This window comes from Pelophylax lessonae (assembly GCF_965119305.1).
Source record: "Pelophylax lessonae genome assembly, chromosome: 4".
Classification (NCBI taxonomy): domain Eukaryota; kingdom Metazoa; phylum Chordata; class Amphibia; order Anura; family Ranidae; genus Pelophylax; species Pelophylax lessonae.
The window spans coordinates 135,460,503-135,476,460 of NC_138771.1; the positions used below are offsets into that span (position 1 = coordinate 135,460,503).

The 15,958-nt window shown below is 43.4% G+C and overlaps 1 protein-coding gene across 5 annotated transcripts in view; it reads right to left on the bottom strand.

Moving 5' to 3' along the window:
• Nucleotides 1–15,958, bottom strand: part of VPS13C (vacuolar protein sorting 13 homolog C) — a 555,353-nt gene that overhangs the window by 498,406 nt on the left and 40,989 nt on the right. For 3 of the 5 annotated variants that reach the window (XM_082257055.1, XM_082257058.1, XM_082257059.1), the window contains exons 6-7: nucleotides 2,004–2,105; nucleotides 1,818–1,880 (exon numbers count right to left, since the gene is read on the bottom strand). In XM_082257055.1, the coding sequence (XP_082113181.1) occupies nucleotides 1,818–1,880; nucleotides 2,004–2,105 (165 nt within the window). The remainder of the gene's footprint in view (nucleotides 1–1,817; nucleotides 1,881–2,003; nucleotides 2,106–15,958) is intronic. The other 2 variants (XM_082257056.1, XM_082257057.1) reach the window with 1 other exon arrangement.

Consider the following 15,958-nt stretch of genomic DNA (forward strand, 5'->3'; position numbering starts at 1 on the left):
GAGGTTCCCATATGGATTTTTGGAGGTACAGGCAGCTCCACCACTTTTTTGAAGTCCATGTCCGCTCAATAGGGGATATTTCCTCCTCTTGAACGCCTTTTTATAGCAGAGGAGCCAATACTACATATGGTCTCTGAACTATATCAACTGTTGGGTTCTGTCACCTCAGAAGCTAAACCCGCGTATATACAGGTCTTGGAAAAGCACTTAGGGCTTGAGTTTACTGCGGCTCAGCTGAGCCACCTGTACCAGCTTACTCATTCAAGCTCTATTGATTCCAAGGCACAGGAAACAAACTAAGATTTTGTCATGCCGGTACCGGGTGCCCTCTGATCTAGCACAAATTTATCCATGTACTTCTGAGCAATGCTGGAGAGGCTGTGGCCGCTAAGGTACGCCATTACATAAGTGGTGGGACTGCCCTGTGATTAAGCCCTTTTGGGCTGACATTAAGTCTAAGATGATAGACATCCTGGGCCTTGGTATCCCTCTTTCCCCTGTTCATTTCCTCTTGCATATCCCTCCTATGCTGATTGGTCAGTATAACAAAAGCGCATTGTCCCATCTACTGAACACGGCAAAGCATTTGCTCCCAATCTATTGGAAGCGAGCGCAGGTTCCTGGCCGAGAGGAGTGGATTCGCAAAGGTTAATGAAATAAGGGAAGCTGAGGATTGGATAGCGCCTTGTAAAAGGTAACCATAACGGCTTCTCCAGCATTTAATCATCTAGGATGGACTACATTTGTGACCCAAGATAGGTGTCGTCCTGTTTGGATTTGGCATTGCTGGAATTGGCAGACCATCTCTTGGACAATGTATCCAGCCTCAGCAGCAGTGAGACAAAGGTCACTTTTTGTGGTAGACATGACTCTTCCCATTTCTATGCAATTTTCTTCCCTATAGGATGTTGGGCTTGGTGTGAACTAGTGCACTGGTTGTGAGAACTAAGGTTTGTTCCAGCTCCTCCTTTTTCCTTCTCTTTCTCCTCTTTTCTTTAAACAAATGAATATGTTTCGCTTGTTTTTGGAATCTGGTTTAAGTACTACCTCATAACGCACTAACATGACAGGCAGTCCTAGTGTTTTGCCACTGACGGGGAGGCCTTTTCTCCTGAGAGTGGCACTGCTTCCCCACTTCAGTGTTTCTTTTAGGCCTCAGGGTGGCGCTGGTGGTGTGCAGGGGGGGGGGCTTAGATGGAGGCACATTTCATCAACCCCCCGGCCAACGGGGCCACTCTGTAGTTCATTTAGCACTTCCATTAGGTCCTATTGTCAAGATTTCTGCTATTTATGTATCTACACACTAGTTGGTGACAGATTCAAGGGGGCTATCCCCAATTCCTTGAGGGGAGATTCCCATTATTACTGCTATACAACTGTTGTGCTTCCTTTTATTCTTGTTTACTACTTGTACTTCACATTCTTTACGTTTCCCTGAAACTTGTGTTTTCTGCATTATTGAAAATGTTGATGTGACATGTTACTTTGTCTAAAATAAAGATTATAAATCAAATAATGACATTTATATGCAATGGCACTGTAAATTTCTTAGATCCTGTGTGTGAAACTACTTCTGTTCCGCTTAACTATGTCATAAAGGAGCAGAACTAAACCAGTAAATGAGGTGAGCAATGTCTTTGCTACATAATAGCTGCTAAATTATTGTGAGAGAGTGAAAGACAGAGATAAAGAGCGATATGAGAAAGCAAGAATGGAAAAATTAAAAAAATAAATAATGCGCTTTCATACCCAATGAGTAAAAGGTGTCATGGAAGTATATTATGCATGTAGGTTATGACAGAGTAATCTATACGCACCAGACTTTTTATTACTATACACAACGCTCTGTAAGTCGTAGCAGTCTCCAAGAATGCCCTCATCTGGTGGCCAGCATTAAACAAAAATTGAAAATTGAACAAGAGATCCAATTTTACCTAAAGTCAGTGATGATATTCCAGGAATCAGACAATGAGTTAGGTGCATTGGAGTAATAGGAGGTCTACCTTTTTCAGAAGCTTTCAGCAGAGCTTCTTCAATCCTTTGTAGCTCACGTTGTTTTGCCTCTTGTAGATTTCGCTCTTCCTTCTCTGCATAATATTTTATGCCTGAGATAAATGAAATAATAAAGGTCTACTTAGGTTTAAATATAAAAGTGCAATTACAGGTTAAATAAAGTACAATATCAATAATACATCATTGCACTGACATGTTGGATAATGTATGCTGCAAATATATTTAAAGTTGAATTCCAGGCAAAATGCTAAACACACATTAACCACTTAAGCCCCGGAAGATTTTACCCCCTTCCTGACCAGGGGGTATTTTGCGATTCGGCACTGCGTGACTTTAACGGACAATTGCGCGGTCGTGCGACGCTGTACCTAAACGAATTTGACGTCATTTTTTTCCCACAAACAGAGCTTTCTTTTGGTGGTTTTTGATCACCTGTGCGTTTTTTTGATCATGCGCTATAAACAAAAAAAGAGCGTAATTTTTGCAAAAATAGCAATATTTTTCACATTTTTTTTAATGAGATTCCCAAAAAAAAAAAAAAAAGTAAAAATCAAAATTTTTTAACATTTTCGGCCAATTTGTTTTATCCTACCTATGTTTGGTAAAAAAAAAAAATCGCAAAAAGCGTATTTTGATTGGTTTGCGCAAAAGTTATCGCGTTTACTAACAAAGGGAAAGATTTTTGTCATTTTTGTTGGTTTTTTTTTAAAGCGTTATGGCGGCGATCTGCGATTTTTTTTGCGGGACTGCGACATTTGGGCGGACAGATCGGACCATTGACTGACATTTTTGACACTTTTTTTTACCAGTGACATTTCTGCAATAATCAGTGCTATACATATGCACTGTTACTGTAAAATTACACTGGCAGTGAAGGGGTTAACTTTTTTGAGAGGGAGGGGCTGTGTGTGTCCCTAGGGGCGTGATTCTAACTGTGATTGGCTGTGGCTTGGGCTGTAGGAACAATGATCAACGGTCCTACATAGAAGAACCGTGTGATCAGTGTTTCTACACAGGGGAGAATGACAGGCGGCTTGTTTACACTAGCCGCCTGACTTTCTCCCTCTGCAGCGGCGATCGCAGAGTGACCGGCGGACATCGGGTCCACCGGTCACACGCGCGGGGGGGTCCGTGACCACGCGGGAGCGGGCCTCCGGGGGCGCGCGCTCGCTCCCTAGACCCTCACAGGCTAGCGACGTAGATCTACGTCACTTTGCCTGTGAGGGGCTGACTGCCGACGTAAATCGTCGTTAGGCAGTCGGCAAGTGGTTAAAGTGGTCGGCAAGTGGTATATGTGTACGGTTTCCTCTGCCAAATGTTATATTATTATTATTATTATTATTATCATAATATATTATGTTATATTATTTTTTTCAGCCACCTTTCTGATAGCCAAATCATTGTCAAACAGCCAGACCTCAGCTTTCCCCGTTGCAGTAGGAAAAAAGCCTTCCTCACCAGGAGAAGGCAGTGATTATCGTTAGCGGCCTTTATATAAAATGGAAAGTAAATCAAGCAGGCTACTTGTGCCCAAGTTGATCGATCAACTTGGTACATTCAACCAGCCCAATAATAGTTCGATTCTCAGCCAGCTCCTGCTGAACCGGCCGAGAAAATACATGTAAATATCACTTTCATGCCTTTTTGCATGTACCTAAAAGTCTAAGGCAAGCCATAGATGATTTGACTGTCTTTACTTCCACGACAAGAGGAAGAGAGGAAAATCTCTTGATTCCCCTATCAACAGTGTTTATAGAGAAATCACTCCCTCAGCTCTATGGTGTTCTGTCGGCAGAACACAATGATTACTGCTAGCAGCTATATCTGCCGGCAGTAATCGCATTTAAAAAAATCCAACAGGCTGGTTGTACCCAAGTTGATTGATGGTTCAATTTGGGTACAACCAGCCTGCCCACCGATGGATCAGATCTCGGCCAATCCCTGCTGAACCATCTAAGATTTGATCTATGTCCGGCTTAAGATTTTCTGCTTAAAAAAAGCTATATTGAAACTGTAATGTGGGTAAACATCTAAATATGCAGATGAAATTCATATAAGGGAGTCGTTTTCATTGCCAAAGGATTTTCTTTTATTTCTGAACAACCAGTTCGGAGTTCTCCACAGCCCCATCACACAGAAAATTCAGAAAGAGAACTCTTAAGCCCCGTACACACGCACAGATTGTTGGCCGACCGATCGGCCGTCTTTTGTCCAGTGTTGTTTGTTGGTTGAAATGTGCTCTAGACTTGTACTGGACTTTTGTTGGCCAACAAAAACCAACTTCAGAAGTGATGTCATGTGATGGTTGACTTTCCGTGTGTTTTCTCTTCTCTGAGCATGCCCAGTCTTGCTCATCTGATTTTTGTCTGCCGAAATCTGTACTGACTGAGGAACAATCGGCCGTTCTGTTGTTGGCCAACAAAAATTTTATAGACAAGAAATGGAACAAGTGGCGCACGCTGTTAGCACTACATAAAAACGATAGTCCATATAGTAGCACATCAAGGCTATGATAAAGTCTTAAGGTGAGATTAGGAAGTAGTCTGGATGCTCAGGGCCAGCCTGTTGGGGAGCAGAAGCGATCTCCAAACATGCAACAAACAAAAGAGAAAACAGGCGCCTCTGAGTTAAGACTGCGATTTAATATGGCAAACAAGTAATAAAAACTTACATCAAGGTAAGTATAAGCAGACAAGATGGGTCCTTCCGGTGTCCATGTGGAGGCTGGGGCTTGGAGTCATCACTGTGGGTCTGTAATCCTCTCCTCTCTTCCTCTTCCTGTCCAGCAGGAAGTGGAGGGTGTCACAGCAGTGAGATGGAGGCTTGGACAGCAGGGTGAAACCGCAGTGAGATGGAGGCTTGGGCCGCACGTTGGCCGTGATGCTTGTCCACAGGATCTTCCGGCGTAATGACTGACGCGTTTCCGAGCATGCGCACTGTGGGGGGAAAACAGCGCGCGCTCCTTTTTCAAAGTCGGATGTAAAAGGGAAAGAGAAGGACCAATTTATGTGTTCCGGGACAATGCCCTCTGGTGGTAAAGTTATAAAATTACTATCAAAGTAAACATGACTCTACGTTATAGCTGTCTGAGGAACAATGCCCTCTGGTGGTGAAGTTATTAAATTACTATCAAAGTTCATGACTCGACGTTATGGCTGTATGAGGAACAAGGGTCCCTCTAAAGGTCAAACCAGTAAGAAATAAAAATAAACAATAATAGATATGTGATACAATGCATGAAGAGAATAGTGCCATAGACAAAATTAGAGAGAAAAAAAAAAAAAAAACATGAGATGAAATGAGAAAGAAATGATAAATGTGGAAATAAAATAAATATGAATAAAAATAAAATATAAAATTTATACATACATGTACCAATATATCAGAGCCGGTACAAGGGCGGGGCAGAAGGGGCGGGTGCCCTGGGCGCTAACATTTACTGGAGAGAGGGGGGGCGCAACTACTGGAAAACTAGTTCTTTCATACACTGTGCTGACTGTGAGTAAGTGTAAATTAATGCTGGCCGCCAGCCGCTATCTGCCTGCTGTGCCGAGTGCAGGAGGAGCGCACTCGGCACAGCCTGAAGCCGTCTGTTCTTCTACTTCTTCTGTCAGGGAGAAAACACCCCCCCCCCCCCCTGACAGGCGCTCTGTAGTCTGTCCCGGCCGTCGCCGTGACGTCACGCACTGACGCTTCTGCTGAAGCCTTCAGCCACTACCTCGAGGAACTGGAAGAGAGGAGAAAGCAGAAAAGAAAAGCACATCCACAGCCTGGCACTGTCTGCCTGTCTCTGTCTGCAGCAGCAGCGTGAGTGAAGCCTGCCTGCCCTGGTGAAGTGAACCATTCAGATGGGGGGGTCTGTCTGGCTGAGTCTAGAGCAGGTAAACTCTTCAGAAGTTCAGATTAGTGTGAAGGGGGGGGGGGGGTCTCTCTGGCTTAGAGCAGATAAACCCTTTAGATTAGTGGGGGAAACTAATCTAAAGAGTTTACCTGCTCTGAGCCAGAGAGACCCCCCCCCCAGCTCAGGGGGGGGGGGGGGGGGGTTCTGGGTGGGGGGGGGGGTCTGTGTGGCTGAGAGCAGGTTAGCTCTTTAGATTAGTGGGGGGGGGTTCTGGCTGAGGGGGGGGGGGTCTCTCTGACTCAGAGCAGGTAAACTCTTTAGATGGGGTGGGTTCTGGCTGAGATTAGGGTGGGGTCTGTCTGAGATGAGGTCAACTATTTAGATTAGGGTGGGATGGGGGGGGGGGCTCTGTCGGGCTGAGAGCAGGTCAATTATTATTTAGTGCAGCTACTCACTGACCTTTAACCACTTGCCGTCTGCTCACTCGAGCACTACTGCGGCAAAGTGATTCGTTATCGTCTGGCGACGTAGACCTACGTCGGCAGACACTCCCCTTTCTCGGCGGCGTGCTCCCGCTGTATTCAGTCACAGCAGGAGTCGGGCCAGGGGAGGAGCGGCGGCGATCGCCGCTGCTCTTCCCCGATCGTCGGGGAATCAAGTCTGGAGATCCGCCCGCTTGTGTAACCAAAGCGGGCGGATCTCCTAAGTGACAGGCAGGGTCAGATTGCAGGGTTCAGCATAGCTCAACATGCAATCTGTCCCTGTGTCACTCAGTCACCTCCCCCCACACACGTTAGTAAGCACCAGGCATACATTAACCCCTCCCTCTCCAATAAAGTTAACTCCTTCCCTGCCAGTGTAATTTTACAGTAACAGTGCATATGTATAGCACTGATTACTGCAGTAATGTCACTGGTACCCCCAAAAGTGTCAAAAATGTCAGTCAAGGGTCTGATATGTCCGCCGCAATGTCGCAGTCCCGCAAAAAAATTGCAGATCGCTGCCATTACTCGTTAAAAAAAAAAACAAAAAAAAACACCAAAAATGACAGAAATCTTTCCCTTAGTTAGTAAACGCAATAACTTTTGCGCAAACCAATCAAAATATGCTTATTGTGATTTTTTTTTTTTTACCAAAAATATGTAGCAGAAAACAAATTGGCCTAAAATGTTAAAATATTTAGATTTTTTTAATTCTTTTTATTGGGAATGTTATATAGCAGAATGTGAAAAATATATATATATTTTTTTTCAGAATTGTCGCTATTTTTTTGTTTATAGCGCAAAAACATTTAATTGCACAGGTGATCAAATACCACCAAAAGAAAGCTCTGTTTGTGGGAAAAAAAATACATCAATTTAGTTTATGTACAGTGTCGCACGACCGCGCAATTGTCCGTTAAAGTAATGCAGTGCCGAATCGCACAAAATGGCCTGGTTATTAAGGGGGAAAATACTTCGGGTCCAGAACGAACTGTTTAATTCACACTGACACTGGTGCCACTAATGCAGCAGTGACTAGGGGCAATACAATAATTCTCTCAAGCTGCATTTTTACAAATTAAGTCAAACAGAGCCGTGGGGGGGGGGGGGGGTAGATGTGGCAGAGTGAGGGGTTAAAATATTGCTTCTACAAACTTCAATGTTGGGGTTTCCTTTTGCAAACATTTCCATCAATGCTGGGGAATATTATTGCATCTGCTGACATCAATGCTGGGAGGTACTGTTAGTGGAGCAAAGGGGCTTATTTTACTCCTACTTGCTCTTCAGTCAGTCCTCAACATTTTAACTTTAAGGGTCCTTTCACACAGGTGATCCGATCAGATCCGTCTGTCAGTTTTTTTAGGCGGATCTGATCGGATCCTCCATGCATCTCTATGGAGCAACGGATGTCAGCGGAGACACCTCCACTGACACCCGCTGCCATCCGTATCCGATCCTGTCCGTGAAATCTGGATGGGTGGATGGATCTGGATGGAAACCCTATTTTACATCCATCCAGGGGCCGCTCTCATCCTATTCCCCATAGAAAGCAGTGGGGCTCTGACACCTCCCTCTCCACACACAGTGCGGAGACGGAGCTGTCATCCCCCAGCTCATCGGGGATCGGCGGATCGATCCCCGCTGAGCAGCACGGATCCGCCTACGGAGGCGGACCGTGTGAAAGAGACCTAACCCATGAAGGTTGAACAGGTTTAAAATAAAACTGTGGGAGCACTGGAAATACTAAGGGGGGAGCTAAAGAAGGTAGCTGCCAGCATAAGATGTCAATGTCATCTTTCAAATAAAATAGTTTATATATTTTTTTCTTTTAGTCAAATGCATTCAGCATTTCCTGAACAGAAGTCCAGAAAGGGTTACTGACTGCAGCATCACAAAAACAAGTAAAGTAAGTTTAGTAAATGTATTGTACGGATATATTGTACTACAGTAAAAAGTACCGTATATACACGAGTATAAGCCGAGTTCCCCTCGGCTTATACTCAAGTCAAGGAAAAAAAAAATTCCCTGTCCGCTCCGACGGGCTTAAGCTTTAAAAATGGCGCCGCCCGTCGCATACATGTCACCGCGCACGCGCCGCCGCTCGTGTAATTTCAGCTATTCCCGGCCTCTCCCGAGCGGCGGCGGGAGAGGCCGGGAATAGCCGAAAGTATACGAGCGGCGGCGCATGCGCAATGACGTGTCGGCGCCGGGTGGCGCCATTTTTAAAATGAAGGTGCCTCTGGAACAGGTAAGTGAAACAGCTTCACTACCTGCCATTATGCAGGGCTGCGGGCACACTACAAGGGATGAAGTGCTGCGGGCATGGTCCACCTGTACCATGCCCACAGCACTGCATCTCCTGTAGTATGCCCACAACCCCGGATCCTCTTGTACCATGCCAGTACCCTGCATTCTCCTGCACCATGCCAGTACCCTGCATTCTCCTGCACCATGCCAGTACCCTGCATTCTCCTGCACCATGCCAGTACCCTGCATTCTCCTGCACCATGCCAGTCACCCTGCATTCTCCTGTACCATGCCCGCTGCCCTGCATTCTCCTGCACCATGCCAGTACCCTGCATTCTCCTGCACCATGCCAGTCACCCTGCATTCTCCTGTACCATGCCCGCCGCCCTGCATTCTCACCCTAGGCTTATACTCGAGTCAATGATTTTTCCCATCTTTTTGTGGTAAAAGTAGGGGTCTCGGCTTATACTCGGGTCGGCTTATACTCGAGTATATACGGTACTGTAGAATTTTTAGGAGTTGTTTTTACACCATCAAGTTGGTGATCTTAGGGTCCTTTCATATGGTCCGCACCCGCCGACGGAGTCGTTCTGCTCAGGGGAGGATCGATCCCCGCTAAGCAGGCGGATGACAGCTCCGTCTCCCCTCTGTGTGCAGAGACGGAGCTGTCAGATCCCCACTGTCCTCTATGGGGGAATCGGATGAGTCTGAGAATGGATTGTTTTCAGCAACTTTACAGAAATATTTATTAAGTATGAATATTTTGTATTGGAGCACTGGCTACCTCAAGAAGGATTACAGTTGAAAGTTATATATGTTTCAGTGAGAAATATTAATGTAATCCCTTAATTTTGCACTTTTACGTATTAATAGTTTGTATTGATGGTCCTTTTTTTTGTTGAAGGCCATGTATGTTGGTGGAGAAATGTTTTTTGTTTGTTCTTTTTTTGCACTTTTCATATTTATATGAATAATTTATACTGGAGAACTGGCTACATCAGGAAGTATATTTGACAGTTACCGGTATATGTTTCAGTGAGAAATATTAGTGCAATACCTTGATTTTGCACTTTTATATAATAATATTTTGCATTGAAGGTTCCTTTTTTGCTGAAGGCCATGTATGTTGTTTGATAAAGGTTTGTTCTTTTTTGCACTTTTCATATTATAGTTTGTATTGATGGTCCTTTTTTGTTGAAGGCCATGTATGTTGGTTGAGAAGTTTGTGATACTTTTTGTTTTTGCATTTTGTGAATATTTGGTATTGTGGCACTACCTCACACAAAATTAATGCAAAACCGAAAACTTTAGTATGTTCGCATGGGCCCTGACAGAAAAAACAGTTAACAGGCCTTTCTATAAGCACTTTAAGTGCCTCCAATAAAAATACATATAATTAAAATGTGTGAGTGAACCCTGTTTCTATCGCATTAAACCTAATTGAATTTGTATTGTTTTAAGTATTTTCTTGTTTTGAAACTACATTGATTCTTATATTACACCCAGGACGGGATTGGGGACCCGGGGGGGGGGGGGGGGGGGGCGCAGTTTTCCATCTTCGCCCTGGGCACCGAATGACATTGTCCCAGCCCTGCAATATATACTATAAGAATTTTACATTATCACATGCAGATATGTATGTGTGTGTATGTATATATGTATATATGTGTATATGTATATATGTATATATATATATATATATATATATATATATATATATATATGTATGTATATATGTGTAAATTTTTTTTTTTTTTTTTTTTTTTTTTAATAGTATATTCAGTCTCAGTTAATGATATGCATACATCATATACAATTCTTTATTTTGTTTACTTTTGTTTTTATTTTTCATTTTCAATTTCCCATTTTTTATTTTTATTTTAATTTACTTTTTATATTTTATTTTTATTCATATTTATTTTATTTCCACATTTATCATTTCTTTCTCATTTCATCTCATGTTTTTTTTTTTTTTTTTCTCTCTAATTTTGTCTATGGCACTATTCTCTTCATGCATTGTATCACATATCTATTATTGTTTATTTTTATTTCTTACTGGTTTGACCTTTAAGGCCCGTACACACGTACCGATCGTCGGCATACAAACGTCGGTGGACGAAGGATCTGCCGATTGTACGCGTGTTAGTATGGTGCCTCCGACAGATGTCTGCGCACAATCCGCGGACAAAAGTCTTTCTTGCAAACATGAAAATATTTGTATGCCGACACCAGAACGGACGATTGTTCGCCTGTCAGTACACAATTCGGCCGACAGACCGCAGATTTGCAAGACTGGGCATGCTCAGAAAATAGAAAACACAGGGAAAGTTAACCATTACATGACATCACTTCTGCAGTCGGCGGACAAAATTCTTGTGCTGTCCTTGTGCTGTCTTTGCACTTTTCAGCAGACACCGACATCCCGGGGAGAAAAGAGGAACATTTGTAAGCCGACCATCGGTACGTGTGTACGGGGCTTTAGAGGGACCCTTGTTCCTCATACAGCCATAACGTCGAGTCATGAACTTTGATAGTAATTTAATAACTTCACCACCAGAGGGCATTGTTCCTCAGACAGCTATAACGTAGAGTCATGTTTACTTTGATAGTAATTTTATAACTTTACCACCAGAGGGCATTGTCCCGGAACACATAAATTGGTCCTTCTCTTTCCCTTTTACATCCGACTTTGAAAAAGGAGCGTGCGCTGTTTTCCCCCCACAGTGCGCATGCTCGGAAATGCGTCAGTCATTACGCCGGAAGATCCTGTGGACAAGCATCACGGCCAACGTGCGGCCCAAGCCTCCATCTCACTGCGGTTTCACCCTGCTGTCCAAGCCTCCATCTCACTGCTGTGACACCCTCTACTTCCTGCTGGACAGGAAGAGGAAGAGAGGAGAGGATTACAGACCCACAGTGATGACTCCAAGCCCCAGCCTCCACATGGACACCGGAAGGACCCATCTTGTCTGCTTATACTTACCTTGATGTAAGTTTTTATTACTTGTTTGCCATATTAAATCGCAGTCTTAACAAAAATTTTATAGCATGCAGACCAGATTTTTTTCGGCCTAAAAGTCGCAGTTGTTTGTCAGAAGCATCATACTAACAAGCCTACAATCGGCCGATCGGACGTTGGCCGACAATTTACGGCCAACAATCTGTGCGTGTGTACGGGGCTTTAGCCTGAATACAGAGTGAAAGAGCAGCAGCACACTGATGAGCGCATCTATTTTCATTCTGTAAGCACATGTAAATGCAGCACACTTTATTAGTTACCACAGCAGTTCCTCCCTCACCCAAAGTGTTGCTTTACAAGGAAATGCAAGAGGCTTACACCAAGTCAAACAAAGATATTAACGCACATTTAATATGAATGAATACAGAGTAGCATTTATTTCTTTGTCGTCGGCCTGGAGTGGAGCCTTAATATACTCGCATAATGGCTTGGAAAATTGCAAAGATGAGCATTTAAAATTAAATGAATTAAAGGATTAAAACATTTCTGCCTGGTCATTGTAAATATATATCCATCAGTTACAGATTTCAGTACTGAGATGTAAATTGTACATTTTAGTTAGGGTATGCAAATATTATTTTCTCACATAAAATATATCAGATATCATTCCATTTTCAGGAAATCAAATTCAGCCAGCATTAAATGTACTTTACTGGAAATGCACCTGAAAATACTCAAGGTAAGCGGAGTGCAGTATGCTGTTGTCTTTCATTCAGCTTTACTGGAGCATTTTAACCACTTCCATACAGAGCAGTTAGACCCTCTTCCTTCCCAGACCAATTTTCAGCTTTCAGCACTCTCACACTTTGAACGACATTGCTCAGTCATGCTACACTGTAACCAAACAAAATTTTTATCATTTTTGTCACACAAATAGAGCTTTCTTTTGGTGGGAGTTGATCACAACTGGGTTTTTTTTTTCCCGTGATATGTAAACATTCCTTGTAATAGAAATAGGCATGACAGGACCTCTTTTTTGTGAGATCTGGGGTCAAAAAGTCCTCAGATCTCACAAGTACACTAAAAGATAGAAAAAAAAAAAATAATAATTATATATAAAAAAAAAAAAAAAAGGGACCTTTAAACCGGTTGCTAGGCAATGATGTTTGCCATAGCTCCGGTCCTCCAAGACCATAGAGTCAAGTGAGGGCAAGCTTGCCCTCACTTGACATCCTGTCTGTGAGGTTCCGGGACCGAATCGTTTTCCCCGCTGCCGGCGGGTCCGGAAAGCGGGGGAAAAGGGCCGGAACGCGGCGGTAGGGGGGGCACCTCTTCCGCCATCCCGGAAGGGTGATCCCACTGTGATTCCACCGCTGGGACCACCCTTATCGGAAAGCCAACCGTTTAAAAAAATACCAGGGTTATGGCAGCTATCTGCTGCCATAACAACGGTATTTAGGTTTAAACGGAGGACGTATATAAACCTTTTTGGACTTGGACATGGTAGCTGTATGAAGGGTGACAGGTACTCGGGTACTTTGCTGGGCAGGTGACAGGCAGGTGGCAGGTACTCGGGTACTCCGATAGGCAGGTGACAGGTACTCGGGTACTCTGATGGGCAGGTGACAGGCAGGTGATAGGTACTGATGGGTACTGATGAGTAGTACTGATACTGATAGGTGACACAGATACTGTACTGATGGGTACTGATGATCAGTACTGATAGGTGATATGTACTGATGGGTACTGATGAGTAGTGATGGGTACTGATGAGCAGACGGCAAGTACTCGGGTACTTCAGGCGTCAGGTACTCTGATGAGCAGGTGGAAGGTACTCGGGTACTCTGATGGGTAGGTGACAGGTACTCGGGTACTCTGATGGGTAGGTCTATTGGCTGTTTACCTTGATCAGGGATGGGCTATGTCCAAGGGAGGAGCCTCATCCCTGATCGCTGCGCGCCCCCGGGGGCGCGCAGTAGCAGCTAGAACGGGCGGGCGTCATATGACGGCCGCCCGGAACGGAAAAGCCATCCTGCCGGCGTCATATTACTATACGCCGGTATGGATGTGGTTAAGGTGTAAAGTAGGGATGAGCAATCCTGTCAGGAAGCTGTCACTGCACACCACCAATCATAGGCAGTGAGGCATTTCCCGGCCCGCAGCTGCATATACACACACCATGACTAGGTTGCTCATAATTGGCAGTTTGCAGTCACGGTTTCCTGGCGCGATTGCTCAAGTGGGTTGGGACTAGGATCTGAACACGCCTGAGCTCATCCCTAGTGTAAAGCTAGCAGGATTCCTTAGGTGCCCTTTCATAATGATACATATTTTCAGCATTTTTTACCTTAAAAGAAAAATGCAAGAAAAAGGTGTCCCATTAAATCCTATGGGACTCTTCACACCATTGCGTTACGGGTGTGGTGCGCTTTGAAAAGTCCTGCATGCTACATCTTGGGTGCACTTTTGAAAACCGCACCAAAAACACAGCTCCTCATTAACCACTTTAGCCCCGAAAGATATTGCTGCTCAATGACCAGGCCACTTTTTTCAACTTGGCACTGCGCGAATTTAACTGACAATTGCGCTGTCATGCAATGCTGTACCCAAACTAAATTTATGTCCTTTGTTTCCCCACAAATAGAGCTTTCTTTTGGTGGTATTTGATCACCTCTGCGATTTTTACATTTTTTAAAAAGAAAAGCGACAATTTTGAAAAAAAAAAAAAAAAAACAAACAATATTTTTTACATTCTGAGATATATATATATATATATATATATATATATACACACATACACATACATTCCCAAAAAAAAATTAAAAATCAAATTTAACATTTTAGGCCAATTTGTTTTCTGCTAGATATTTTTGGTAAAAAAAATAAATAAATCGCAATAAGCGTATTTTGATTGGTTTGCACAAAAGTTATTGCGTTTACTAACTACGGGAAATATTTATGTCATTTTTATTGTTTTTTTTTTACTAGTAATGGCAACGATGTGCGATTTTTTGCAGGACTGTGACATTGCGGCGGACAGATCGGACTCCTCACTGACACTTTTGGCACTTTTGGAGGGACCAGTGACATTACTACAGTAATCAGTGCTATAAATATGTACGGTTACTGTAATAATGACACTGGCAGGGAAGGGGTTAAGACTGTTGTTGATCAAGGGGTTAAATGTATGCCTCATGCTTACTGACGTGGGGGGTGGGGGGGGTTCTGTGACACAGAGAGATCGCAGGTTCAGCTATGCTGAATCCTGTGATCTCTCCCTGTCTGTCACAGAGAAGATCCGCCTGCTTTGTTTACACTAGCAGGCAAATCATCTCACACTTTCCCCGACAATCGGGGAAGAGAGGCGGCTATCGCCTCCTCTCCTCCTACGGCCCGACTTCCACTGTGTCTACTCCGGGCCGACTCCCACTGTGTCTAAACACAGCGGGAGCGAGCCTCCGGCGGGGCGCGCGTGCCACCGAGACCACTAGGAGCCACTGTGCTGCAGTAGCAGCACAGTGAGTGGTCGGCAAGTAGTTAAAATCACAGTGAAACCACACCGTGTTTTGCATTTTTGGTGCGTTTTTGAGACAGATATACATTTTTTTACAGGTGCAAGCAAGCCAAAAACGTGGCAAAATTGGGGTAAAAATGCAAACGATTTTTCTACAGAGCAGTGTAAAAGGGCCCGTAGGTTCATGAAAGCTTACAATTTCTGCTGGCAAAGGATAATATCAGAAACAACTAAGGGCCCGTCCACACCAGTGCATTTTATGTGCTAAAAACGCGGGATGGTTTCAGGCTAAAAGCTTTCATAATCTACAAAGCCATTCACATTAGTTGCATTAGAGAACCGTGCATGCACTTTTAAAAAACTTGCATTCCACATCTTTTGCGTGTTTTAATAAAACATGTTAAATTATAGTCAATGGTAATGCATTAAAAACACAATATAGGTGTTCATTTGTGGGTTTTTAAAATCAAATGTCCATATTTCCCACATGACTGGAGGAACAACACGCATGTAAAGCGCGTTGCACTAAATTTTAACATAATGCTTTAAAAAGGTGCTAAAGACATGTGTTTTATTAGCTGGAACTATATATGTTGGTAAAAAATAAAAAGGCACACCTTTTTTTGCAGGCGTTATCCTAAAAAATAATAAAAACACTGGCTTTTGGAGAACTAAGGACCTTCCACAAACTTGTAATAGCTAAATACGCGCAACAAGAAGCCTTAGTACTCTGAAAACTTGTACTTTAGGATTTTTTTTTACTTAAGTTATAAAAACTTGTCACTCTGGCAATCGTTTACCTTCCTAATACATTAGTATTTTGTATGCCATTATGTAGATTCTGAAGCACCCCGTCATATTTAGCAGTTTAATTTTTGTACACATTAATTTCTAAATGCTAC